Source organism: Vanessa atalanta, chromosome Z (genome assembly GCF_905147765.1).
Source record: "Vanessa atalanta chromosome Z, ilVanAtal1.2, whole genome shotgun sequence".
Classification (NCBI taxonomy): Eukaryota; Metazoa; Arthropoda; class Insecta; order Lepidoptera; family Nymphalidae; genus Vanessa; species Vanessa atalanta.
In genome coordinates this window covers 7,884,851-7,912,793 of record NC_061902.1, presented here as the reverse complement: position 1 = coordinate 7,912,793, position 27,943 = coordinate 7,884,851, and the positions used below count along the sequence as shown (strand labels likewise).

The 27,943-nt window shown below is 30.7% G+C and overlaps 4 protein-coding genes across 5 annotated transcripts; 2 read left to right on the top strand and 2 right to left on the bottom strand.

The window, feature by feature from the left end:
• Positions 1-764: 764 nt before the first annotated feature.
• LOC125076164 (KIF-binding protein-like) lies at positions 765-2,536 on the top strand. Its single transcript, XM_047688154.1, has one exon. It carries the CDS (start codon positions 835-837, stop codon positions 2,497-2,499), a length of 1,665 nt encoding a protein of 554 aa, XP_047544110.1. The 5' UTR covers positions 765-834; the 3' UTR covers positions 2,500-2,536.
• A 1,944-nt stretch (positions 2,537-4,480) lies between these two features.
• Positions 4,481-15,010, bottom strand: LOC125075823 (solute carrier family 35 member C2). The gene is made up of 5 exons (XM_047687607.1): positions 14,642-15,010; positions 13,909-14,196; positions 11,381-11,633; positions 9,770-9,936; positions 4,481-9,147 (listed from the first exon to the last, which is right to left on the bottom strand). Exons 1-5 carry the CDS (start codon positions 14,825-14,827, stop codon positions 8,830-8,832), a joined length of 1,212 nt encoding a protein of 403 aa, XP_047543563.1. The 5' UTR covers positions 14,828-15,010; the 3' UTR covers positions 4,481-8,829.
• Positions 15,011-16,323: 1,313 nt separating this feature from the next.
• Positions 16,324-18,153, top strand: LOC125075882. Its single transcript, XM_047687712.1, has 2 exons — positions 16,324-17,842; positions 17,949-18,153. The coding sequence occupies exon 1, from the start codon at positions 16,378-16,380 to the stop codon at positions 17,182-17,184; it is 807 nt and encodes a 268-aa protein (XP_047543668.1). The 5' UTR covers positions 16,324-16,377; the 3' UTR covers positions 17,185-17,842; positions 17,949-18,153.
• A 904-nt stretch (positions 18,154-19,057) lies between these two features.
• Positions 19,058-27,725, bottom strand: LOC125075824 (pyruvate dehydrogenase phosphatase regulatory subunit, mitochondrial). 2 transcript variants are annotated; one of them, XM_047687608.1, is made up of 16 exons: positions 27,393-27,725; positions 25,078-25,290; positions 24,806-24,969; positions 24,606-24,739; positions 24,423-24,525; positions 24,104-24,205; positions 23,849-24,021; positions 22,395-22,587; positions 22,163-22,312; positions 21,917-22,080; positions 21,695-21,843; positions 20,915-21,212; positions 20,655-20,834; positions 20,331-20,531; positions 19,817-19,923; positions 19,058-19,425 (listed from the first exon to the last, which is right to left on the bottom strand). In XM_047687608.1, exons 1-16 carry the CDS (start codon positions 27,638-27,640, stop codon positions 19,293-19,295), a joined length of 2,712 nt encoding a protein of 903 aa, XP_047543564.1. In that variant the 5' UTR covers positions 27,641-27,725; the 3' UTR covers positions 19,058-19,292. The 2 variants fall into 2 exon arrangements, with proteins under 2 accessions (XP_047543564.1, XP_047543565.1); XM_047687609.1 differs by lacking the exon at positions 27,393-27,725 and having other exon boundaries at positions 19,059-19,425; positions 24,806-24,973; positions 25,078-25,207.
• Between the last annotated feature and the right edge of the window lie 218 nt (positions 27,726-27,943).

The following is a 27,943-nucleotide window of genomic DNA, read 5'->3' as shown; positions in this document are numbered from 1 at the left end:
CTAGAGCCACATCGGGTAAGGCCTCATAGTTTTTCAGTCATTAGACAATACAAACCGTCCTATGCCAATGTCAATACTATGGCCCTGCGTTTAAAATCTGTAATACCTTTCAAAATATTCTTTTAATTTACATGCTGTAAAGGTCCATATTGATCTATTTTAATGGCATAATGTATTTAAGGTAGGTACTTAATTGGATAAGGATCAATGCTGTAATACTTAAAATCGCTTCGAAAATAAGCCATTATTTCTCGAAAAAAAGTAAAGCTGTTGTGGGTCATTGAAGACCTTTTTAAGGTGTACAATGCTGTAGTACATTATTTTGATGTATCTTGTTTTCAATGTAAGTGCAAAAAAATGTGTTTATTTACGACATCATTTTAGAAACCACTAAAATTATCAGTGTTTCTCTACTATATTGTGCATGTATTATACATACAATCTTCCTCTTGAATCAATCAATCTATTAAAAAAAAAACCGCATCAAAATCCGTTGTGTAATGTTAAAGATCTAAGCATACACAGGGACAGACAGCGAAAAGCGACTTTGTTTTATACTATGTAATGATTATAGTAAGTAACTGAACCTATATTTTAGCTAAATATTCCTTTAATATTTGTATTTTTGTAGAAAAGTTGTATAAATAACTAATCATTTTGGAACTTTCCTTAAAAATTTACAGAATCTCCGGGGAAATAGCAAAACCTTTTTTAGCATTCGAATCAGAACAGTATAAGAAAATAAATGATTTAAAGTTTAAATTTGACATCATACAGAAAATATACTGCTTTGACAGAAAAAAAAGATTAAAGAAAATTTTTGTGTGAAATATTATGGATATATTAAACAATATAAGAAGTACTTTCGAAAATGTGAAAACTTCACTCAAAGACAAAAACTCTTCTAGTCGACTTCAAGTTTTAAAGAAAGATATTGTAACCCTACAATCAGAACTCCTCGTGCTGGGAAAGGAAAATCATGACCAATTTATCAGGTCCCAGGCGATGGAGGGATACCTTACATTACTGGCAGCTAAATCAATGCCCTTATCACTCAATGAGAAAAAAAATAGTCTGATGGTTGCTTTTGATAAACTAAAGGAGTATGCTTTACGTGAAGAATGCCTGTTCATTTTTCTTAGAATTCAGAACTTACTCTGTTTTTATCTCATACAACTAGACGAAATTAATGTTGCGAAAGATATCCTCGAAGGAATGGAAGAAATTTACGATAAAATTAGCAAATCAAAACCGGATATGTACTTCGACGCGGAAGACTTATTTACGACTGAACCAATCAACAAATTAAAACGACTCAACCCAGAAAAAATTGATAAATTAATAACTAATAATGTTCAGATGTTAGCATTTTTGTATAACAAATTAAACATGCCAGAAAAGTACACTTTATATAATCATACCGCTCTCAGGCGACAATTAGAAATGAAAGAAGGTACCCCACAAGACTGGGCTCTACGAACAGCACGGCTAGGTAATTACTTTACTTACCTCAACCAACTTAATAATGCTCGACATCATTTATGTGCAGCCAATCATATTCTACGGACTTGCCACGATAATTGTAAGCTAATGCCCGAAGAATTTGTGCTGCAAAAAGCGGATTTTGAAATACAATTCTTAGAATTGAGTCACCATTGGGTTAAATATGGCCTTACGCTTTTCAAATTATCAAGAAAAAAGATATTGAATCGTTTCTTTTCACAATCGTCTAACGGAGCAGACTCTTGGAAAACTCTAGACGTGCTAAGCGACAATAGCGAAAATAATCCTGAGAAAAACGAAGAAAATACTAAAGATATAGGAGCAGAAAAACATGAACAAGGGGATGGAATATCTGAAAAAGTTTATACTTTCCCCACGTTAGATTTACAAGACATCGAAAAAAGAGTTCCGTTGGATATCATTCGTAACACTTTAGAAGCGCGTAAGCTATTTTCTTTCACTCATAAATGGCTGATGCGTGCCAAGCACTACTATGATTTTGAGCATCATTCAGCCCAATACATATCTTGTTCACTACAACTTTCTGAATTATACGAGCATCTTGCATTTTTCGAAAAGAATATCGACAATCAATACAGCATACAGAAAAGAAGAGCAGATGTTTTAGAAACTCTTAACTCTTTACTGAAAACGTGCGACAACGTTATGTCCATACAAATTGACGTAATAAAGGAATTATCTCAAATTCAATTAGAGTTGATGGCGTTGAATTTGCAAAAGTTATGGCGTGAAGAATCGCAAGTTAATATATTTAACTTGGATAGTGATGCAGATTCTATCATAAACTCCCTGGATTCTGAATCGAATAAAACTTTAACTGAGAGGACATTGAACACAAATTCCAAAAACATGTTCCTAAAAAAGATGGAGGCAGCTACGTCTCTCAATGCAAAGTTATATAGATTAAGCGGGCAATTAGGTCCCAGCTCTCCTTCAGAACTAAGCTTTACTTGCAGTTTGCCTAATAAAAATTAACATCCACAGGATCAAGATATTATATGATATAATTTGATTGTCGAGTTTCGAAATTTAAACAATTTGTGTTAAATAAAATTTGCAAAATATTTTTCACATACGTTTTACTATGACATATTAATTTAGAATACAGATTTTAAATTTTAAATAATGAATATATTATTAATAATATAAATTTTCCTATTAAATTTATTAACAATAACATTTAAGCAACTTATACAAAACATCGATACGGCAATGTAAAAAGATCAGTTACAAAAGTAATTTTCTTCAAAAATGTATCTTTTTTTTATTAAAATCTAACTTATACATACTGGTAGTGTCTAATTTTTGAACAAATCGATTCGACATTTTTGTGAAATCTTCTACTAGATTTATACAATTACATTAATTACCAGAACAATAACTAAACCATAAATCTATTACTATTGGTTTCTTAATGGATTGTTCTCGTACAGAGTTTTAAACGAAATAAATCTTATGTCTCATTATGTTATAAAAATGTATAGCATTTTATATATAGAACGAATAACTTTCCAGTCAATGGTTAGAAATATGTCTGGAGTAGTTTATATCTATATTATACATATATATATATAAAGATCACGGTTTTCTTTGAACGTTTATCATGGAAAACTGGTGAATGTTTTGACAGGAAATTTGTACAATTATATTCGGCCTGTTTCACACCTAAATATTATCATACAATATAATTCAAGGTTTAACTTAGCCACAGCAACATTAGGCTTTATCTGCTGGTTAGTTAATAAAATCAGTTATTGTCTCTGGAATTATTGTGTAAGACCTATGCGCGTTGCCCCTAAAGTGATTAATGTTTTAGACAGGATTAAGAATTTACGACATAATCGAGACTAGATACATAATATGATAATAATAGACTAATACTTTGTACGCTAAATTTCGTTCCACTTATGTTTTAGTTATTGTTCTGATTATAAAAAACACTGCAAAATTATTGACATCATGTATGTGGTAGCATTAAGGCACCAATCTATCTGACTCACTTTTTTTCACCTTTCATAATCTATGAAAATACAATGTCACAATAATGGAATATGAGATTTACGATCAAACATTTTATAAATAGATTTACTAATATATATATTTAATATAATATACGATATTGGCAGAAAACAGTTTGCATATTTATTGTTGTCACAAGAAAAAAAAATGTAAAACATGGATTGAAATGGCAACATGAGTAATATTTAGAATATAAGTTACAATTAACTTAATGTATCTAAAGATCATATAATTCTTGCGGTCAGTCTTCGCGTTGTATTATGTAAGCCATTGTGATGATTTTCTTTATTAATTGAAAGGAATATATCTGTCTAGTATGCATGTGGTAAACTTAAAAACATAGAAGCCTTACTAAGCCTGTGAAATGAAGCAAAGATTATTGAACCTAGGGCTAGGCCTAGGCGGGACTTAACATTTGCACCGCCGACGCCTAAGTAATTTTTTCCCCTAAGTATAATCGAAGTTGACAAGTGTCCAATATCATTATTTTTTCAAAAAAGTTTCGATGACGTAACTATCTAAAATAATAATAAATAAATATGATATTATGCTTAATACTCATTTCATTATGTATTTTAACAGCTTTTATAAAGCATTGTTTGTTTGATTCATGTTATATATATCAAAAATAATGTTCCTTTGTTTCTTATTCAATTACAGTTCATTCAAATGGGCTGTAGTAGTATTCTGTAATAATTCGCTTGAGATCTCACTCGTGAAATGTCAACAACTGACTTACGGTGATACGTTATTTTGCTACGTGTTTGCTTTAAATGTTATAATTATTATACTCAATGTCGCATATCACATTCTGACATTTCGGGCTCGTGTTCTGAAGTGAGTTTCGTGTTTCTTCTTACTGAATACTACTGGATCTGTTTCATTTCAAGTCAAGTCACTGGCATACTACCATCATACTACCTCTGTACGAGGCGTTTGTCGTTTCGTACAGAGATAAACTCGGAACGTGCTACGTCATTGCATCCGCCTATTGACGATGTAACGCTTCTTAGCATGCCATAAATGATCTATTGAACAGTAAATCAAACATTAAGCCATCACGAATGAGAACAATCACTTGTAATGATTATGAATTAATTGTTTGTATAGTATATTTTCACATCGAATTTATAAGTAATGCTTCTATGTCTTGTCTGTTCACGGTGTGTGGTAACATAACATAACATAACATTAGTTAATAAGTGATTAAACGAATTTTGCAAACCGAACTAAATAATCGTTATACATCAGCAGTTGGCAGTTAGAGGCTTATATAATAAACAACACAAAAACAGACCGTGTTCTGTTTCGTCGGATTAAACACAAACCACACAACAGATTTGAATTAGTCTATCAATCAATGTACGACATTTTAGAAACAATAAAATTATTCACTGGTATAAATTTAACTTTGTATCTTAAACAAACAAAATGGAAATTACATGATATTATGGTAACATAAATTACATGACATTATAATAATACCTACTTATGTAAAACTGACTTACAGCTATGTTTTCATTGTAATAAATAAATAATACAAGGAAATTCTACTAATATATTGTGACTAAATTACAATCGAATCGTAATCGTTGCCGTTTGACCGATAACGTATCGGAAACGTTATGAGTTTCTAGAATTTAACCCCAGTATGTAAACTAACGTTAACTCATAATACAGACGAAATTAGTTTGTAAGTATTGCAAAAATGCACACGAATTTTATTAATCGAATGCTGTTAAAGTAGGTTCAGGTCACACGTGTGGATAGCAATCAATAATTAAAATCGATTTTTTTTTTCAAAGTATTGTTATTTTAGTATTGAGTTAACGGAAACGTCTCGCGTTAGTTTGCATACATATGGAATTATGTATTATCATGACAAAAATCTGCCTCATTGATATGTTATAAACGATTGGAGTTTATAGCTATATAATAAAATACTATATATATATATATATATTGTTACATTGTTTTACATTAAAATTAAACTACTCTAAGACTTTTGGATTACTTTAACACCTTAAAATATATTTAATGCTATGAAGTAACTAAAATTTTCATTACAAAAAATACAATTACAGAAACTCCATATTACAATATAATAAGGCATTCGACTCTACCCATATTAAAATTTCATTAAGATCTATCTGTCTTTTTGAGTTTGTTAAATATACTTTAACTAAAGTATGTTTCGTCGTAGTAAAATATAGTTTTATACAATATATACTTACATCTAAACAATCTGTTTATAAAATGTTATATATTAGTATGGATAAATGTATACATTTGTGTTATTGCTTTCATTCATTTTTTACATGTCAGGTCATTTTACAAAAATATTTATATCATATAAATTAGTCAGAAAATACTAATCTGTTTCATTCGTCTCCGATATCGTGTCACGTGTAATTCTCATCTCAATCCAATTGGTACAACACGTAAAACTATACTGGAAATTAATCACAGTTTAACAAAATTTAATCCTAAGTTAACCATAAGTATTCCACGTGTTTCTTAATTATAGGAAGCGCAGTTCATATTAGGTTACGTATTCCTCAAAATCAAAAAATATAAACTGGATAAGTTACATATAGTATATAGCTCATTTTATTTATATAAAACGTATTTTTCGTATGTTAAATAAATAAATTCAATCATAATACTAATAATATTATAATAATAGTGAAATTGTTCTTAATTTCAATACTGTAACGCTGTTTACGTTTTGTACGTATTGGTTTGAAAACAGAATTTGGATACAAAATGGCATTCGACACGTCATGAGAGATCAATATAAATTGTTGAACAAGACATCAACAAATTAAAGTTACAAGCAAGCTACCTTTAAGCTAGTTCTACAATTACGATGAAGGAAAAGTGGAAGTCAGATAAGATATAGTTGTTGAAGCCTTAAGATTAGTATAGTATGACAGATTAAAAATATACAACAGAGGCGAGTGACGTGAAAGTGGCGATGTTCCGTACCCAATGTTATTAGATTTATTAAAATTTGGTATTGCGCTTCTTTTTCATATATAAACACTACTTAGAAATACTATTATTTATCAAAAGTCATATAAAAATACATATCTTACAGGATTTTTGTCGTCGCTAGTAGTAAATTTTACACTTAATAATTGCATAAAATTGATATAACTATTCAATTATTCAATATATTGAACTACACGAGTAATAAATGAGTAATCGATATAATAATAATAATAAACCGTAGCCTCATTGACCTATTTTGGTTAAATTGCAATTTAATATTTGTCGGAAATTTGATGATGACACGCCGTGATTGGCGTGTCTTGTCGTGTCGTGAAAAACGGTCTAACTCACATACTTATATAAAAACCAAGTCATAATAATAATAGTCATTCGGTACGGAACCCTAATACATGCAGTATGCTTTCTTTTTGTAATTCATGTCTCGAAGTGTGTAAATCAAAATAGAAGTTATTCTATCTTTATATGTTTTAACTCGTCAGAAAAATTAAAATATAAAGCATAATCAAATCACAACCCAAACAAAAAATATTAGTCATACAAGGAAATTGTCATAATCTTTTGACAGATATTAATTACCCTCAAAAAGCAGGAATATACTTAATAGTACCTACACATAGATAAAATATAATTAATAAGTCATTAGTGCGGATACAAGAAACACTCATTTAATATTAGGAAAATAGGAAGTAATTCGTTAATATTGTATGGAAGAATTACATTTTTATTAACCAGTAATAGAGTTAAGACTAGTTTAAAATAACAGGAATGTTGGAATTTCACAAAATAGGAAGACATTGGCTTAGGGATATAGAAATGGAGGAAGAATTACAAAATGACGAACGATTTAATTATAGTAATAATGATGAGCTGAGTCTCCACGGAAGAAAAATTAGCAAATTTTGTGTTATTCCTTTTAAGCATGTGCTGTGTACACTTGCTTAATTGGATACGACAACTCTTAAGGTGTTGTAAACAGCTGCGAAGACTAAAATTGCCACCTTTACAATAGTATAGGATTAAAAATGCAAAAAATTTATGTCACTGTTATTGTATCAAAGAATTAAAATTGTTTCATAATTGATTATTATATTGCACATATAGGTTACTTATTTCATAGTATAATTACATGCGAATAATTTTGTCTTAAATTTTATACAAATGACTTTACGTATCAAAGTTGCGATTTAAATATCAAAACGAGTTGCCTACTTTTAAATATTACGCATTGGTCCAATAATTTGTGCATCGTGTTATATACTTACGTTTATTTATAATTAATTGTCAGTATTGGTTTTTTTTTTGTACAGATAATATATTTTTTCATTAACATCATAATTATTACAAAATGTACAAAAATCTAAAATGCTGGATTACGAATTTAATTTCTTTTAATTTTTATAATATCATATTATAGATTTTATTAATTCATTGCTATTTTTGTACATTTACCTACATGTATTGCTGGCTGTCGATGTGATTTTTTTTGTATATATTATATCATCTTTTACAACAATAACGTTTTTTTAATTATCTTTCATTAACAGAAATATATTTTGTAGACATAAAAAAAGAATCAAATTATCTATGAGATAAATAAAGTCATGACAAAGTAATTTTAAATTTGGAATGTAAATTTTTTTACAATCAGTAGTCACACAATAAAAGTAAATAATATAAGGTACGAAAAAAATAATTAATAACATAATAATAAATTTCTCTTTGCTAACTTTTATAAACTGCTACAAAATAGAACAGTTGCTATTAAATGCATTTCTATAACTTTTCTTGCAAAATGTTTATTTTAACATTTATTTTTGCATTGATGGAGAATTGGTTGTTACTATTTAAAAAAAAAAAACAATCTGTATCAAACGAGCGAACTCTACGACAGACAGACTCAAATAGTAGTATTTTAGTAAATTAATGTTGTATAATTTATTATCTATGTTAATTTTGTTTTTCTTTTCTCTTTTGTATGTCAAAATAAACAAAATAATGAAAGTTCCGGGATCACTTAAATGCGTTCTTAATTAAAAATATATAAATATCAATCCTTTCCCTGTCACACGAACGACGCGTGAATCGGTTACTGTTTACCTTACGTGACCGTATTGACGAGGAATCTGTTAAAATATCATCATTTGTATAAAAATACTATGAATTGTATAAAAATACTTAATATATATAAGAGCTCGCTCGCCTCGATTGAAACGGTGGACATTGAAGTAACAATCAATCTAATAAACAAGCGATACATTTTATGAATATGTATCATTTTCCATCCCTCCTTTGCAAAACTTCGAAAAGAACGACATTGGAGTCGAAGTCGCTCTCCTCGCTGGCCACATTCTGCCATTTATTGTCATCTAATAAGGGTTCGTGGTGCTCCTCCTTTGACTTTGGTTTTCTGGGTCTACCCATGTCCTCGAAGTCGATAGCACTGACAGTGCCAACTACAGCTTTTATAACGAGTACCTTGTGGACGATGTGGCCGATTATACCAAGCAGACACACAGCCAGGCCGATTACATTTATGGAGCTGAGCTGATCCCCACTAACTTCTACAGCCAAGACTAGAATACACATTTCCTGAAATAATAAAATGAATAATTATATATTTTTTTTATTTAAAAATGAATGATACTCAATTCGCAGTTATTTCCAAATTTATTGTGTCACTTGACGTGAAGCCATCACTTCCATCAAACCAAATATTTTTGCTCCCGAGAAATACCGCGAATAAATAATTTTTTTTTTGCAACCCAAGCTTCCAGCCATCCCGGCTTCGTACGGTTATAATAAGGGTCTACATAAAAACATTTATATCGCCAAATCAAGGCACAGCTTAAATACTAGCCACTCCTACACTTTCAAAGTTGGTAGTGTAGGGTTGGTTTATATTTTTAAGGCTTTTTAAATGTTACATATCTTTGATTACACTGACACTAACTCTTCAAACTGTCACTCTCAAAACCATAGACAAAACAATTCTGCAACTTTTTCTTCTTTGTTTGTCAATACATTTTGTTATTCTTTTTTTTTAATTGTGTCAACATATGTTAGACAACATGGCTTGAATACGTGTTCCATAAATTTTCAACATTAACTAAGATCGAATAACGACCACTGAGCGACTCCTATTACCATATGAGATAGCAATTAGGCCGACTCCGTATTTAAATTATAATTTTAAATAATAGTAATATCATACCTTAAATATACCCGCGATAGACAACGTGAGACTAGAAGTGTATGTGACGACTAGGAATTCACTAATTTCCATAGCGAAGGCTATCGTCGCCCCCACGGACACTTTAAGTATCGTAGGCATTAATGCTTCGGGGGAGAGCTTGAGCAATTCGTCGATACACTTAAAACCTAAAAATCATAATATAAATATTACCCACAAGTTGATCAAAATGGTGCATAATAAAAATACTTTACACTCTTTTGATTTGTATAAATAAGAATTATTTTTTAGACTATAATTACAAGATAAGGTACATTAAGAATAGCAAATAAGAAAGAGTATAGAATGGAAATCCATGTATTGTCTATAAAACGAAGATTTCTTAAATCTATTGACTATCACCTCTCTCCTAATACTAGAAGTGCTTATTTATATAAATAGTTATAGCACAATTATATAACATAAAAATTAATAAATAAAAAAAAAAACATTAGTAAAGTGAAACCTATTGTATCATGATGATACCTGACCTATATCAGCTGTGACGACTAGTCTCAGCAGAGACTGAGCGACTGGGCAGATATTGTAGTGACAAAGCAGTGTGCAAACACAGGAGCACTCTCTATTACACGATACGATCAGAAAAGATTACTGCAAAGTTCGTTCCACTACTGAGAAACTATTGACAGAAAAACCCATTAACTAATCTAGTCGGAATTTGAAGGCAGATCAAAACCTCAAAATCTTTAGCCTTATAAGCTAGACACTAGTCCGACGAGGTAGTTGTCGTAACAATACGTAAGCGAAGAAGTAAGTAATACGTCAATTAAGTGACAAGCGCGAGCCCTAAATTCATTGTAATAAACTAAGGGGGCAGGTTATTGTCGTGACCTTGAAAGCATCTAGTACGAGAGATTCAGTTATACTCGTGTTATTTATTGTTCTTATAGTTCACCTTTTAATATATTTAATTATGATATTATTTTTACAAAAAGGAAACTTTCAAGTTGTTTTTTTTTTTTCGGTGTAATGCAAAACTATGACTCCTGTTGATATGAAACTTACTTATGCACATATGACTATAGGTCGGATACATATGTAACACAGTAACGAGCACTGTTAATTAATGATTAATTTTATTTTGTAGCTATTTTTTAATGCTACAATTACAGGAGGCATTTCTTTCACCATTTAGAAACTAACGGAAAAAATAGTTTCAAAATAACGTTTGTAATGAATATATTAAAATTATTGAAAGTGCTAGAGAGAAATATTTATGTAAAGTTATCGTTTATAGTACCATAGCAGTTTTAGGTATAAACGAAGTCGAGATATTTAACTTTTGGTCAAATGCGAGTTGTGTCCATAAAAATTAAGAATTATGACATTTTTAATACGGTCTTTTTTGGTCGGTCTAGACTTTTTTTCTTTCACTGTCGAATTGTTTATTTGGGATATTTTGTCATTTTAAGAATATGCAACATAATAAACTACATATATCTGTTATCTAGCCTGTGTCCTTCTTGAATATAAAGTGAAATTCCATATCAATCTGATTAGGAGAATCTGATTACCAAAAGGAGTTAAACAAATAAACGAAATTTATATTAGAATTATTAGAATATTGCTAACCTTCAAACATTATCATGAAAGGAAGTAGCGATAAGAACATCCAGGGTTGCACGTGAAACACCATGTCCACGGGATTGTGGAGACCAAGTTTAGACTTCTGCATTAGTAGCTGAGCGAAGGTCCACCGGAGACCAGCCGCGAACGACGCGAGGAGCAAGAAGTTAAATCCGAGAAGATTAAACTGTGTTGCCTTGTATGTGAACATTATCAGACCAACTGATATCATAAACACAATGCCAACCAACGACCATGACTGAAATGGAAAAAATATATATTATTATTGCAATAAAACTAACAATTACTCACACAAAAAACATCAATAAACATATTTTTTATTAGATTTGACCTTGAAATAGAAATTTTCGCAAATTTTTAATTACTGTATCAGCTACTCAAAATACCATAGGTATAAACAATTTTGGAAGGATTTTGGTAGACTTTTTCCAACAATCCTTTTAAATTTTTTTCAAGAATTGTTTGGTTTATATTGTGCGAACCAATTAATAGTATAAGAAAAATATAACTTGTTTGAATCTTCTCTTCAACACATTGGAAATACATTTAGATAACGTTAAGTAAATTAAACTTTAAATTAATAAATGCAGTCAAATGTTATCGTCATATCAGATGACTCCGCAGTATATATATCACAGTAAAATTCTAAATACCGTTGAACTGTTTTTACACTTACAATAAAACATATACAATTTCGATATTTCATAATATTACGGTTAGGTTGGAGCTTATAAATTGAACTAAATAATAATCTACCGAAAAATAATGCGTTAAATTGTAAGCAGTATGTTACGGTTAACAATCTTTCGACGGTTCACAATCTCGCGAGATACGATTATAATCTAACAGTATTTCCAATTTTACGGTGACATATACATAATTTCATTAATTAAGCAAAGGTACATTGTAGACAGACAATAAAATTAATTAAATCACTTGGACTAAACACAGTTGAAATAAAAAGTTTATTTCTAAAGTTTTCTTGCTTAGTTCTGTGTAGTTTATATAGCAATAGCAAATAAATGTAAACTAAATTCATCAAAGCAGCAAGTGCAAAATTCATTCGCTTAGTTCTTTTTTCTGGCTTAATACTGAATAATTATTGCATTCGCTTAGTACTTAATTAAAAATATATATTAATTTAGCAGTGACTACATAAGATGAAGTTTTTGCATGTTGCATAATAATGAGCTCATAAACATCATTCGCATCGACAAAGAAATATCACATAGCATTGTAAAAAAAATATATATAAAGTAAATTAGTCTTTCGCATATATTTAAGCCTAACATATAAAATAAACATGTATAAACTGGTAACATGCTTCTATGTAATCAACATTATCTCTTGGTGTAGTTTTATGATTGTAAGTTATCAGAATATATTTTACTTGTTTACAAAAACAAAGCAATATAATTTGCTTTTACGTATTCTCTCATAAAATAGTCGAAGTAAAGAGTTAAGGAAAACAGTAAATATATTATTTCCCGATTCAATAAATATTATATCAATGATCAAACCATTCAAGTAATTATATATTTATAGAAATTCAATTTAATCAAAATAATAACATTATTTTGCGCATTTTTGTTACTTTGAAAATTTTCTGGACAACAACAATATAACATTCACAAAGCGAAACAGCATTTAAACAAAACATACAAGCTTGCTTCAAGGCCACTGCTTACAAATCTAATCTTAAGAATGTTATATAAAGAGCATCTCAATCTCATCTCATCTCATCTCATCAACATTAGTACTAAATGTAAATTAATTAAGTAACTTTATCAAAAACATCAACAAACATTTTTGTAAAGTTGAAAAATAGAAATATTTACATTTTTCAAACAATTCCTTGTTTTATAATCAATCATATTTGAAGAACATTCACAGTCAAATAGTATGTTTATGAAAAAATATGTTGTGTGTACATTTCATGGTAAGTTATAAATACCTTGCATTGTCAAAGATTCTATTAATAGTATACAGGCCTATTTATTCATGGGTTATTTTACCACATGGAAACAACGAGTTAGCATGTTTTATTAATTAGCCTTCTTCATTATCAATCAAAAATTATTCACTATTAAAACACTATTTTGAAGTGAAACTAACTTGAAAAAATGTGGTAAAACACTATTTATCCTTGTAATCAACAATGTAACAGCATAATGATGCAGCCAAGCGGAAAATTGAGTAACCATTAAGGTTAAAGTAATAGCAAGGTAACATTGAACAACTTGAACATATATATGTATATATATATATATAAAATAAATAAATAAAAAAATCATTGTAACCATAAAGAGATATTGAACTCCCCAGGCAATCATCCATATCATTGGTAATCATCAATGCAAATAACCAAGATAAATAATTATACAAACAAATAAGCTTCACTTCATAAACATTTCGACAACAAACCAATTGTAAATTAATAAATACTTTTTTGATAAAATATATAAAACAACAAAGAATTGACATATTAAATATGGTAGGAAAAAATAATATACCTTTTTTTCCAGTCCTAAGAGAATAGCAAAACCAAGTATGAATATAATTGTTGTTGATTTAGTCATTGTATAGAGAGAAATTGTTACAAGTTCCAGACCCCAATTTGAAAATCCCACATCTATACCACTAGCAAGCCCAGTAGGTCCCACGGACCTCAGGCATGTGATAAAAGACAACATCAGCTGTGGTGTTCCAGTAATCATATACAGTATCAAACGCACTAGCACTGAGAGTATCCATTTGACTACTAAATGGTACATAACCACTGTAAGGGGGAAGTGAAATTCCTGAAACAGTACAAAAACAATATTTAATTTTTTTGTTATTAAATCTATAATGTCCATCAAAAACCTTTGACCACCATTCAAATATTTTAAAATATTTATTGAGCTTTTTTGGATAAAAATTTAATGATCAAAATCCTTAGTAATTATTCATCAAAAACAGTTTTAATAAGTCAAAATGGCATTTTTTTTTACAAATATATATTTTATTATTTTGTTTAATGTCTATCATCTTATCTATGAATACTAATTGTCAGCTTCAATTTGGATTATAATTATCACAGCCATAAATTGATAACAAAACATACAGAACACTCAAATTTATAGTGAAAATTACTTGGTACATTAATAAAGTTACATATTGGTTTTAATAATATGGTTTATCTTTGGTTTCATACACAATATTAGGTTGAATAATTAGTTTATCGAAATTTAACGTTTTACGAACCTTTAACAACCATCTCTGATAGAAAGTAAGCCCAATGGATAAAGAAAAATAAAGCAATATTAATCCTAGCGACAGAAGGCTTTTTTGAAAACATATATCAGACCATTTTCCTTTGGGTTTACTGGTAAACACGTCTTCGTCGGCATCAGACTTTAACGACAGCTGTTCATATTTTGCGCCTGGCATTGCGAGCGCAACGCGACTGGTCTCTCTTTAAAGAATCACTCAATTGCATAGCAACTCAATTATTTAACATATTATGTGTAAAGTTTAAATTATTCTAAACGAATTTAAAGCAAGTAAACTTATTCTTAAACACAGTGTATACTCTAAATGTCACTATTATAAATTTAATTGAAGTTTTTGCAATTCAATGTCAATTTGTCAGTCTCCAGTCTCCAGTCATCACTACTCTATACTCAACTGTCACTGTCATTGTCAAATTATTGGTTTTTTTTTTTTAATTCTAGCAACATCAGTGGCTTTTTTCCCTTGGGGTGTCGGGATATACTTTAGAAGAAGATGAGGCAGATTTATGGAATGCCATAAATGTTGTAAGAGACGATAAAGGAATTGGGAATTCTGGGACGTGACGTAGCGTCCCCTCTGCAAAACATCTTATATCTTAATTTCACTCGCTAACATACTGTTAGGTGTCATAGTATTAACAATATCGCTTAAGTTAAGTACGTGTATTAAGACGACAGAGGCATATAATTAACCAGTAACAGTGAGAAAGGAGTTGGGAAATTCCGTTACATAGAAAATATCTAATCATTGCATGAGGCGAAAAAGGCTGTTCTTTTTCCGCACTCTCTGAACCAACACTATTATGTGGTTATAGGAGATTTCTAAACGAAAGTAAAAGTGCTTTTAATAGCAGCGTATAAACCAAATCAGGGATCGTACGTGTTTGATCGCAAGTTAAAAATGATTATAATTATAAACCTGAGATTTTTTAGAACAGCTTAAATAATGCAAAGCTTTGAGTGACGTTTAAAGCAGGTGGGATTTTGGTCTTAAAAAGGAAGACTTAGGCAACACGTAGAAGAAGTAAGGGGACTGTGTGGGAAGTGACTTGAAAAAAAATTGTTTTCTCAGATAGGTGACAAAAACCCCTTTATAATTACTTATTAAATTACTTCTTCTTTCTATATAAGAACTTCTTAAGAATTGTCAAGAACCACGACAGTACTTCTGGAATTATTTGGAACATATCTGGTAACATAAGGTTTAGACAACACTTAGGTCACATTTAACTCATCGGACTGGGACTGAATTTACTATTTCTCATATTTGAATAAAATGATGGCATATTTTAGTAATATTGTAAATAACCCATCAAATTTCTTTGTTGTTAAAAATATACTCCATCTGATCATTGGAAGATACTAACAATAAGCTTTAAAAATCTACTATCTGTATGTCTGTGTATCAGTATTTTAACTAATATATTTTAAATTCGATGATCATATTGTTTGTTACTCTTGTTAAATATATGCTCCTAGCACAATGATTTTCATTTAACATCATGTGTTGCAAAGAATGTATAGTTGAGCTCAATGCATTTGAATAGACTGCTGGCTGTATGGCTAAAGAGCTTTACCTATTATGAATTGGTAAAAAAAATTTAAACAACAACAAAAGACTGATGATTCTAATTTATTCTATGCTCTTTGGACGTAGTGATACAATTCTCTGTGCTCTTTTTGTTATCACGATATCGAATAGTTTTAATGAATACAGTTGTTCTTAAAAACAGTAAAATAAATATAGCTATCACCATGACAGATTCGAAAGTGTATTCTTCTTTGTTTGCACTAGTAGACAGCCATTTATCCAAAACCAGCGTACAAGACAATGGCGAAGATACTGGTAATCAGACCATTAAAAATAATCCATTTAACAATGTTCTTGAAAGTAATTCAGAAACTTCGCTACTCTCGCAACCACCTCGCAGATTTCCCATATCACCTTTCGACACGAGAGAGAGCCCCATTGTAAATGTTTTAGCTCAGCAAGTAACAAATATGCTCAAAGCTAAGGAAATAAAAAAACAAAAACAAGAAAAGCTTAAGTTAGAAGAAGAATTGAAGCAACTTCAAATAGAAGAACAAAATAATACAGTAATAGATTTAATGAAGGCTATTCAAACTCCATACAAACCTGATTTTATTTCACATGATGAAGAAACTCTTAGTAATAGCAGTTCTTGTGAGTCATTGTTTAAATTGAATTTTAAAGATTGTGATGATGATGAACCAGAAAAAACTAAAACTCCAGAGCCTTTGCTACCATGTACAACAGATATGTCATATATACTGAAACAAAAATTCAAGAGAGATAAAGCTTCTTCCTTTGGTAGAGTTGTGACATCACGATTACGGCCAGTCGCTGCACCATATTTAAGGCAAATATATCCAACAAGAATTATTAGGTTCGCTTTTAACACCCCTTCACCCTGTGATATAATTAAAGAAAAATTGAGAAGGCCAACGATGTCCACTACTTACACAATTAACAATTTGGAAGACTTTCAATGAATTATAATGCAAAATTATTTAACTTCTAAGCAATTAATTGGCAACCATAATATTATTAGTGATACCACATTAATATTTAGAAATTGAATAATTTATTATAAATTAACATTTAAACATTTACAATGTACTGTTATATTATAACAGCCTTATGCTGATAAAACTAAATGATGCTAGAAATATATGCTATCAACCTATAGTTGGGAATTTTTGCATAGATTTCAAAATATGATAAAACTACACTTTTCTTGTATTAACATTACAATGTTAGCTATTTGTGACATATAGTTATTTCCTGAGGGCCTCCGTTAAAGCCTGGAGTCTTGAGATATTCTCAGAAGCCACCCAATGTCTGCAACTTTATACTCTGGCGCCTTAAGAAGCCAATGTAGCTGTTGGTTCCTATGCTTGATGTCTTTCTGGATATTTTGGTTTGGCGTCCCATCAAATTATGAGAGAGCACTTTTAGTTGTGCACTGTAATATGTCCTGGCTATTTTGTGTCTTGGGATGGCCACGGTGACTGAAATCAGTCAGAACAAATCATGATAGTTATTGTTATTTATAAATTGTTAGTGTAGTGATGTGATTTATGTAGGAACTGTTTATTGTTCCAAGTAGTCCTGAATTTTATTATTGAACTACAAGTATCTTAATACAAGGTAAGTTTAAGATCTACATAACCAATTGATATCTTATATTAGATGATAATATAAAATATTATACTGCTCATTTTGAACATTAAATGATTTTCTAATTTATTTGCAGTTTTGTAAAATGGATGAACTGCATATTTGGATATCACTGTTCAAAGTGATAACTAACAAAACATTTATACTTGTGCCTGTGAACAAGTAGGAACTTTATTTAGGATAAATATTATACAATAACAAGTAGTATAAGTTTTATGGAATGACTCAAATTTAATTGTAAAAATACTTTAATTTTATTGCCTATTAAATATATATATTGTTTATAATTTTTACATAAGGTTAACATTTTTAATTGATTTATTTTTTCTAAATTATATATTGTGGTTTATTTTAGTACCTGGTGTTTGTAAATAATACATTTAATTGGATTGTAAATAAAAAAATATTTATCTTAAATTAAAATATAACCATCTATAAGTTTTATTTCTATGCATGGTTCATGCCATGTAACAATTAATTTACTTTAAATAAGCCCACATGAAAAAAATAAAATAAAACACTGCTACAATTTGAGAAATTAATTTTTTTTTGAGAAAGGATTATGAGAAGGTTTCAAATTAAATCAAAAAATTAATATAATATATTAGCTCATTTTAAAATTTTGCCAATGTTTCCAATAAAATGACTAAAAATAGCTTATTGACCTTTTTTCTAAGATTATTATATGGTTTCTAATTATGGGATTTAGTCTTCCAAATTTGTGATAATATCAAAAAAAAATCTGTGATTTATTTGAAACCAAAGTGAAAAATTAAGATTTAAAGATCAATTTGAGTATATCATGTTAACGTGAAAATTATTGTTAATTTTTTTTTGTACCAACACTGTGGTAACAAGAATATTGAATTGAATTTTCTAATTTAATATTTTGGGTATTCTAACATATATGATGAATAAAATTATATTATGATGGTAAATACACCATATAGATTTAAAAATTATAACATACCAAGGAAGGAATATAGTACATTTTCTTTATTCAAAATAGGTTTGAAAACAGATGTTTTTGTTTTTTTTAATTCATGTGGAAATCCAGCCTTACTCAAAATTTTAATCAATTACAATCAAAATAATAATATAACCACTCCACGGAATAATAAACACTTTTATTATAATTTTTCCTTTTTTTAATTAAACATTATTTAATGTGCAAATTAAACAATAATTAGGTAACAAAACTAGTTTTATTGCTGTTTAGAATACATTGTTTTATTAATAGCTATTATTGTATATGCAATTACATGATTCGAAATATATGCAACCTAACTTTAATACATCTAATTCACAACATTTAACTTCTGTTCTATATTTTTATATCAGTAAGGAGATATTTGTTATATATATATAACGATACAATACGATCAATAAATAAATATAAGTAACAATTTTATTTAAAACATTATGGTTGATAATGTCTTCCCAGGAACTGATTAGATTCGTGAAGTTTTCTAGTCGCCTGGTAAACGTCCCGTTCTTTGTCAGGATATTTTGTGGGTAAGTTAGGAGAATGAAGATTGACTTTTGCGGCATACCTAAACAAAGGGTTTTTTTTTATTGAATAAATAACGTATCACTATATGCGGCTATCTATAACCGGATTACATATACATGCAATTTGAACCGGAAACTAAATAAACTGAACTGAAAAACTTATTTCATCATGCGGATTGTCTATAAATTGGACATTAAATGCATACTGGGTTTTTAAGAAATGCCACCCATATGTACTATTTTCTTATTTTATAAAAAGATATCTATTTTTAATGTCTGACAAGTTTTGTAAAAAAAGTTTTTGCCAATGAAAGGAAGCGGGTCATATAATACGACGTATATTACGATAACAATAGTTCAATTAGAGCTTGTTATAAAACGTTTTCCTTCAACCTTGTGGTAAGCTTTTGTTCATATAATTATGTTTATTACCGTATTCCAGCGATGTCAATTTCATAATGACCACTTAATACGTAGTCATTAGTCACTTTCTGAGGTACACCATCTTCATCCAAATTCTGAACGAAACCGAGACACACCTAAAAAAATATTAATATTTAAATTTAGTAATAGAATATTCATTCAATTAATTAATAAAACCATCACCGGTAGATATGTTGACAGAATATAATAATTAATTAAGCAGAATTTAGATATTTAAACACAATTCCACGTAATGAGCTCTCAAAAGAAATTGCCCTTGTGTATTGTTTGGTTAATGCCCGTGACCTACATTAAGCAAATCGTTTCTTAGGATGTCTCACATGCCGGATTCGTATCTATTTCTAGCCGCGCGATCAAATTCTCTCACTTTATTAGTCCATACTAATAAAGTGAGAGTATTTGATTATATAATAAAGGTAGAGTTTAGAATCATGTTTTATGGAAAAACTGAATCAACTATACATTTCCTTTTCTTTAAAAAGAGGCTTGTTTTTATCTTTACCTGTTTTTTAAATGTAAATCCATAACTAGTAGTGGTTGTTTGCCCGCAATAGTTGCCATCTCGGTAAATTGGTTCGCCGCCCCATGACCATAGGTCTAACTCATGGTCATGATCAGTCAACAGGAGCTGCACGTACTGCCTCCGAATCCCTTCTTCACGTTGACGAAGTAAAGCATCGCGACCAATGAACGGAATATCTTTCTAATAAAATATATATTAAAATTAGAAATAATCAATGATCAAATGACCAATCGAAAGCCTCGTGAGTTTAATTAATCAACAACGCCTTACTATCAATTGTCAGTAAAATAATGAATTACTTACATCAAATTTGACACGCCAAGTACGACCACATTCGAGTGGTGTCGTCATAGTATCGAGATCTTGACCCCAGAAAGCGAAGAACTTCTCGACTCGCAGGGATCTTGTAGCGTAGTATCCTACATGACTTATACCGTACTTTTCTCCAACCGTGATTAATCGATTGTATACGTGAAGAGCGAACTGTAAAAGACACGATGTTAATTACTAAAAAATATATCCACATAAAATAAATTCTTACCAAGTTGAACGCATTCACTTACTTCATTTGGTATATATAAAACATAACCTAGTTCACCAGTGTGAGTTAAATTCATCGCACGAATTCCATTAGCCAAACCTACGTCCAGCTCCTTAAACGTAAAGAATGGAAAGTTGGAAGGGGATAAGTCTGTGTCCGTGAGCTCGGACAGGAGACTTCGTGTAAACGGTCCCAAAATACAAATGGCGGTATACATTGATGTGACGTCAGACAGTGTAACTGCTCCGTTTCGTGGTAAGTGACGCTTTAACCATACTTTGCATCGAGTTTGTTGTATAGTTGGTGCTATCATCATATAGCTGCAAATAAATTATTTACATGTTAATGATTAACTTAAAGGCCTTAACTACAAATAAAAATTAAAAATAGTAACTGTACAAATCATGATATGGTGGCAATAAAGAACCAGTCCTCCTGTCACCAGTGGAGGCAATAAGGCGAGGTGTTATATAATACTAATTACCACCCGCTGCCTTACTGTTTGGGGGAGGAGGCAGGTTCTAGCTGCGCTGTCCTTTTCAGTAGCCATGACAATATGTATGCAAACTTTCGTTATGATCGGTTAAGTAGTGAAGACGTAAAAATGTATCAATTAAACAAACTTCAAATTCATATTTATAATTTTAATTAGGATCATATAATACTAATTGTCGCCCGCGGCGTCGCTCGCGTTTTAGGGATTGGTCGTCAGGTGTTAGGCATAAAAAAGTAACCTAATCCTTATGAAATTAGTAGAGATGATAATTTATGACTTTGTTGTTGTTGATTCGAATAGACTTACTGGTTTTCAGTAATTCGCGCAAGACTACAATCATTCTCATAACCGCCTCGCTCGTTTTGCATTCCAGTGTGAATGATGCTTCCGACGGGAACATCCACGTTATTGGAGCATAAGTACTGTAGTAAGTCGACGACTTCATTGCCTTGCGACTAAAACAAATAAATTATAGAGACATTAACCGAAATCCTGAGCCCAAATTAATCCCGTATTCAATTTAGTTACCTGGAGGTCGATTTTTGTAAAAGATGAGTAGTCGGCGAGACCGACCGCTTCTCTGCAAGCCCAATATTCTCTTTGCACCGTGTCGAACCAATGTGGTTTACCGAACGTTTTCGTATGAGCAATCTTGAACGGCTGAGGGTTGTCGGGAGTCGCTGTGCTTTTATCTAAACAGCGTGACGTGGGGATTAAAATCATATAATAATGTGCAAGTACCGTACTATGATTTACAAAGGGGAATTTACTGACCAATAGATTCGAACCAAGTCGGTCTCTCGTAGCCCATAACCTGCCCGAACACTGCGCCCTTGTCTCGTAATGTCGGATAAATCGGCGACAATCTTAGATTACGTCCCATTTCGAACTCGTAGAATGGATACGGCAGACCGTAATGAACTCCTATCATATAAACGAGATAAGTAAAATTATAAATGTATTCGCATATAAAAGCAGGCGAAGATTAGATGGTATTTTTTCTCACCGGGCACTTCTTTCATCCTGTCCCTTAAGAAACGTTTGTTATTATGAAGGCCAAGGAACCGATTGATATCAAGCTCGTACATATCGTACTTCGTGTATCCGTCAACGATTTCATCAACCGTTGCTTCGGCAACGCCACCTGCTGCTGATATTCCGACTGTCTTCATTCCAGCTGCGACATGATAGTTGAACATCTATTTTATCAAAAAAAGTAACTTTAAATGAAAGGATGTTAATTCATTAATAACATTGCACGGAATAAGACCAATCGTGAAACAGTCAGAATATAAGAACACATCAGATAAACATTATACGCACATCAAAAGCAAAAGTGTTTGTTAAGTGTTGTACATATTATAGGAATAAGTTTCTGTGAAATCGAAAAACAAAATATAAAGTAGTTTCTTCAAGTTCTTATATCCAGATGTCTGTTATTGCCGACATCTGAAAAAACCTCCAAGAAATGGTTACCTACGTAATGATTTCTTGGAGGTCTTTTCAGTTGTCACCAAACTGTTAGTTATGCAACGATTTCCTTTCAGTTCTAGTTTCCATCGCTCCATCTGTCTGTCTATGTTAACGAATGGTAGTATCATGAAAGTAGTTACCATTGTTTAAGTCAATTGGTTATCTTCTACCATCATTTCGTTCGTAGGATTTCCTCAAGCACTAACTTCACAAATATATCAAATCCAGGAAGCACAATTAGCTACCTGCTTCTTCAGAACAAGTAAGAAAAATATATACTACTAATAATTTGAAAGAAACTATAGATACTTCAATTGACCTCTGCATCAAACTTACTAAATTAAATACATATTAGTAGCTAACTAATGAAATACTAGGTGTGTTTAAAAAAACTCAGAGGGGTAATGAAAGAATAATTTATACAAACCAAACTTATAATTATTAAATGACTAAATAAATCTTTTTCTTCAATATTCTATCAATATAATTATTAAAAAATATATATATTTTAATAGAAGAGAAAAACAAGGTCGAACTATTCTGATTATTTTATTTCTCAAATGCCTGTTACATATGAGAAACAAAATAAATAAAAGACAACACAAAAAAAAAAGAAATATAAAATAACCGAGACAAGAAATATTATCGCTAACATTGTCGATGAACGTGGAGGTTTAGTCGATGGGTGTCCCCTCGAAACGTTCGATGATACGAATTTAGCCATGCTGTAAAAGAACCGCATTTATTACCGCTATTTTCGCAACATCCAACGTATCGCCGGAACGTAAACAATCTTCACACTTTCCTTCTTCCTGCTCTCTGTACCAATATTTACTAACTTAGATAACATATTTGATTGACGTGGAATAAAGAAACACAAACACGATTCATAAATGCAGGCATCTTAGTATCAAAATGGAAATTAAAACATATTATATATGTATTTTATATGCTCTTAACCGTCAGCCAGTATCTCAAGTAACGTACCTCTGGAGTTTCCCCTACAATCCATTTGCAATCCGGTGAGAACGCTTCCAGACCATTACACAACTTGTGCAAAACGGCTTGACTGAGACTCGGTACCCTTTTAATTATTTCTTGGAGCAAAACGTGAAAATGGTCCCAATCTTCCGGAACGCATCTTTGCTCTGCATTTCTTACTGGAAAAACAAACAATCGATGTAAATTTAATTAATATTTACCGCAACATTTTGGAAACTAACTCTTATAGAAGTAATTTACTTTCTTCTTCATAGACAGGTTTTGCAATTGGTTCAAATCCACCTGCTAATATACAGCCATCCCTTTCGCGTAAATATATATAACCATCTGGATCGCGGACAACTAAAAAAAAAATACAAATATAAATTTCATCAAAGTAACATTAACGAAATGTCGTATAAAGGTTTTGAATGTAACAAAGACATAAATAATCATGAAAACTGTAATCACGCGAGTTAGTGTGACCTGGTTCGAAGTTCGAAGAGAACTGTTCAACGAATGCAATAATATAGTGAGACATAGCTCGTAAATAAGATGTTCAATTCATCTAATTGCCTACCTGGAGTCATCGGATCTAAATTATCAATGCGTTTAGTGTGGAGGTAGTAATGTTCACAGGGTAATAATGGTACTTTAACTTGAGGCTTTGCTAGTTGTCCGATCTGAAAAAGATTCTATTATTATTCATTTATTCTATTACATAACGAATTACTATTAGTAAAAATATATAACTTTAGCATACCTGCCTTGCCCAAAACCCTGCGCAATTAACAAAATATTGACATTCAATGGAGCCATGTGTCGTGTCTATACCTGATACTTTTCCTTCTTTTGAATGCACAGCAGTTATCGAGCAATCTTCCATAACACCTACGCCTAAAATTATAATAACAATAAAATCTGATCTGTCTTCAGCATTAAACATTCCCGTAGAGCACTTACCGTTTGCTACTGCTTCTCTCATCAAAGACATACAAAAAAGATGCGTATCTCCAACTCCATCTCCAGGAATCCACAGACCTCCTAGCACATCATCAACATTAAGCATAGGCCATATCTCCTGACATCTTTTAGGACTAACGAGCTCACATTCTATCCCCCAGGATCTGTCTGATAATAAAATAGGTCTCAATTTATAAGCTCCAATAAATTTCATACAAAATAATTAATTAGCTTATTTTTAAGATTTCTATAAATTGAATGAAATATCATACACTGATTGACTTTTCATTCTTCTATAGACAGTCATCCTATCTCTTGTTCTAGCTAGCAGAAGTGATCCACATTGCTTCCAGCCAGTAGGTCTGCCACGAGATTCTAGATCTTTTAATAGTTGTATCGAAGACTGTGCAATTTTCACTTGTGCGAGAGAAGGTTTAAATGCACCAACCAGGCCTGAAGAGTACCACCGACTGCCTGTACCAACTCTGATTAAAAAAAAACGTTAATTATACCGATAAATCAGTATGCTTGTGTTATATTATATAAGCGTGAATTATTTACAAGACAAGATTTAAGTGCACTGCATCGTACTTCCATTTGAAACACTGCTATCATTCATTACTTTATAGTATAATAGTCAAATAAATTATCTTAAACAATAACAGTATACGAAAGCCATTTGGAAAAAAAGGGGTTATATGTAATTATGTGCGTTGAGATGTGCTTTATAGTGTCGTAGCTACTCGAATCTAATATACATACATGTTCGATGTTAACTCTCGTGAAACAGTCGACAAGGTGGCGAATGACATATCGATTGGTTTTAAATGCATATGGCTTTAACATCACGCTGTGCTTCTAGGATAAAAAAGACATAGATAAAATGTAAAAAATATACCGTGTGACGTCATAAACCATTGGCGTTTAGTAACGAAACAGTCCCTGTATAAACTTGCACTTCAAATAATTTCGGCGTAATGATAGCTTATATCTTCGTAAAAGTAAATTTACTATAAAATAATAATTTCTATTTGGAGCATTGTTGTTCTCGACAGAATTTATAAAATCTCAATCCTTATGAGAGACATACCTTAACGTATGTAAATTATATTATATTAAGTTTTAAGGGGTATTTAATACTGGTTCATATTGTGAGTTATTTCTCCGAAAGACATTATTAAATAATGGTATAAAAAAATATAAACCAAGTATACCATATCATTAACTCCTATTAACATTAAGAGCGCATTGCAAAGTGCATTGTGAATGCCGCGCCCATACCAGACTCGGCTTTTCTCGACGTAAAGATCGATTCAGAAACAATGTGTTTTCCAATTGCGATGCGCAATTGTAACTATATGAAAAGTATAAAGTCAAGTACTGACCGATATTTCGTTCCCGTATTAAGTTATTGAAAAGAAATCTACGATTATAAGTGCGCCACTTGGACATAGCTTATTTCGGCAATGTCAGTTAGTAAGGAAAAAGGAAATTGTGTTTTTATTAATTGTCATTAAAATCAACAAGTTATTTGCATTAATGTACCTAATTGGTTTTACTTGTTCTTGTTGGTTAATAATGTATGTTTTAATGAAATATACATATATATAATTAAGTAATATGATTAAATTATGTTTTATTTTATTTTTAAACATATATGAACAAAGGACAAGAAAAGAAATTAAGTTCATGGCTTGGTAAATCAATAATCTAAACAACAAGTATTAAAATGACATTGCCATTGTTGCCATACTACAAATCCAACATGGATTCAGGCCATCCAATCCATGACAACATACAAAACAAACAATTATAAATTAATTTATTTATTATCAAAACATATTGGTATTGGATAAATTAAATCATTATTATAATTATTAATTGAGCTAATGAGAAATATATAGTAATTGAATTTAATAAATAATTATTGAGTCAAACAATGACTTGGTTTTGACAGAAACTTGACTGTATTTATGTTGAATGTGATTATATTTAATTGTGTCAGGATTGTTTGAAAGAAAAGCAACCAAGACTAATTCTTCATCATTCATAGCCATATGCATGGTTTTAAAAATTGGTTTTCTTCAAATAAGCAGATTATAAATTTATCATATTACTAAAAATATTTTATATTAAGCAATTATTACTAAAAAAAAAAAAATGTTTAGTCGAGTTACCACTTCTGATATACATTATCACTACTGTATAGAAATTTCAGATGATATCAACTCATATAAGAATTTGTAGAAATAATAGCTTAGTTAAATTTTTGCAATATAGGAACTAGTGTTATAGTTGTTATGTTATTTATTATAGAAACTTATGGAGAAAAAGTCTTTTACTATACATTAAATATTATTACAAAATTAAAAAAAACAATTAAGCATTCAAAATGTATGACTATTGAAGTACCAATAAGTATTGAATATAAGTATAGTCATTAAATATTAACATATATTTAAAAAAAAACAATGCTTGCAACAAATGCTTCATATGGAAAAAATCAATAATTTGGGAAGATTTAAGAAAAAGTAAATTACATAATGTGAAATCAATATATGAAGGAGTTGTCGAAATTTATACTTACTTTTCCTTTTCTATGACTACAGTTTGAGCTCCCCATCCGCGCTTGGATAGGTGATAAGCCACAGCGGCTCCCATGACACCCCCGCCACATATTACTACCTTTGCATTAGTCGGCAACGACAACAAACAACCGTCTAATCTTTCTTCATGATCGAGATTATCAAGGCTTGATAAAGTCCGCGACCCGGCTCCTATGCACTTGAATGCACCATATCGTTGGACGCCATTTCGGACTCGCCTTACGAACATAGTTGGCTACTGCGCACATACGCAATTGCACTGCAAAGCTAATACATCAATAATTTGTAATATCTAAAAATATTTAGTGCAACAGCTACGACATCTGTTTGACGTATCTTGACGTTTGGAAATATGTTGCCATTTTATATATTTTGCGGATATCGGTATTCGTTTAGATAAAGCAGTTTATTTAACAGTTTTTGCAATGTAGTTTAGTCTTAAATAATAACTATTTTTTTTTTTTAAATAAAATTTTAAAATTATTCATATTAATAATTTTATATGTCTTGTGCAGCAGAAAATTGATATTGA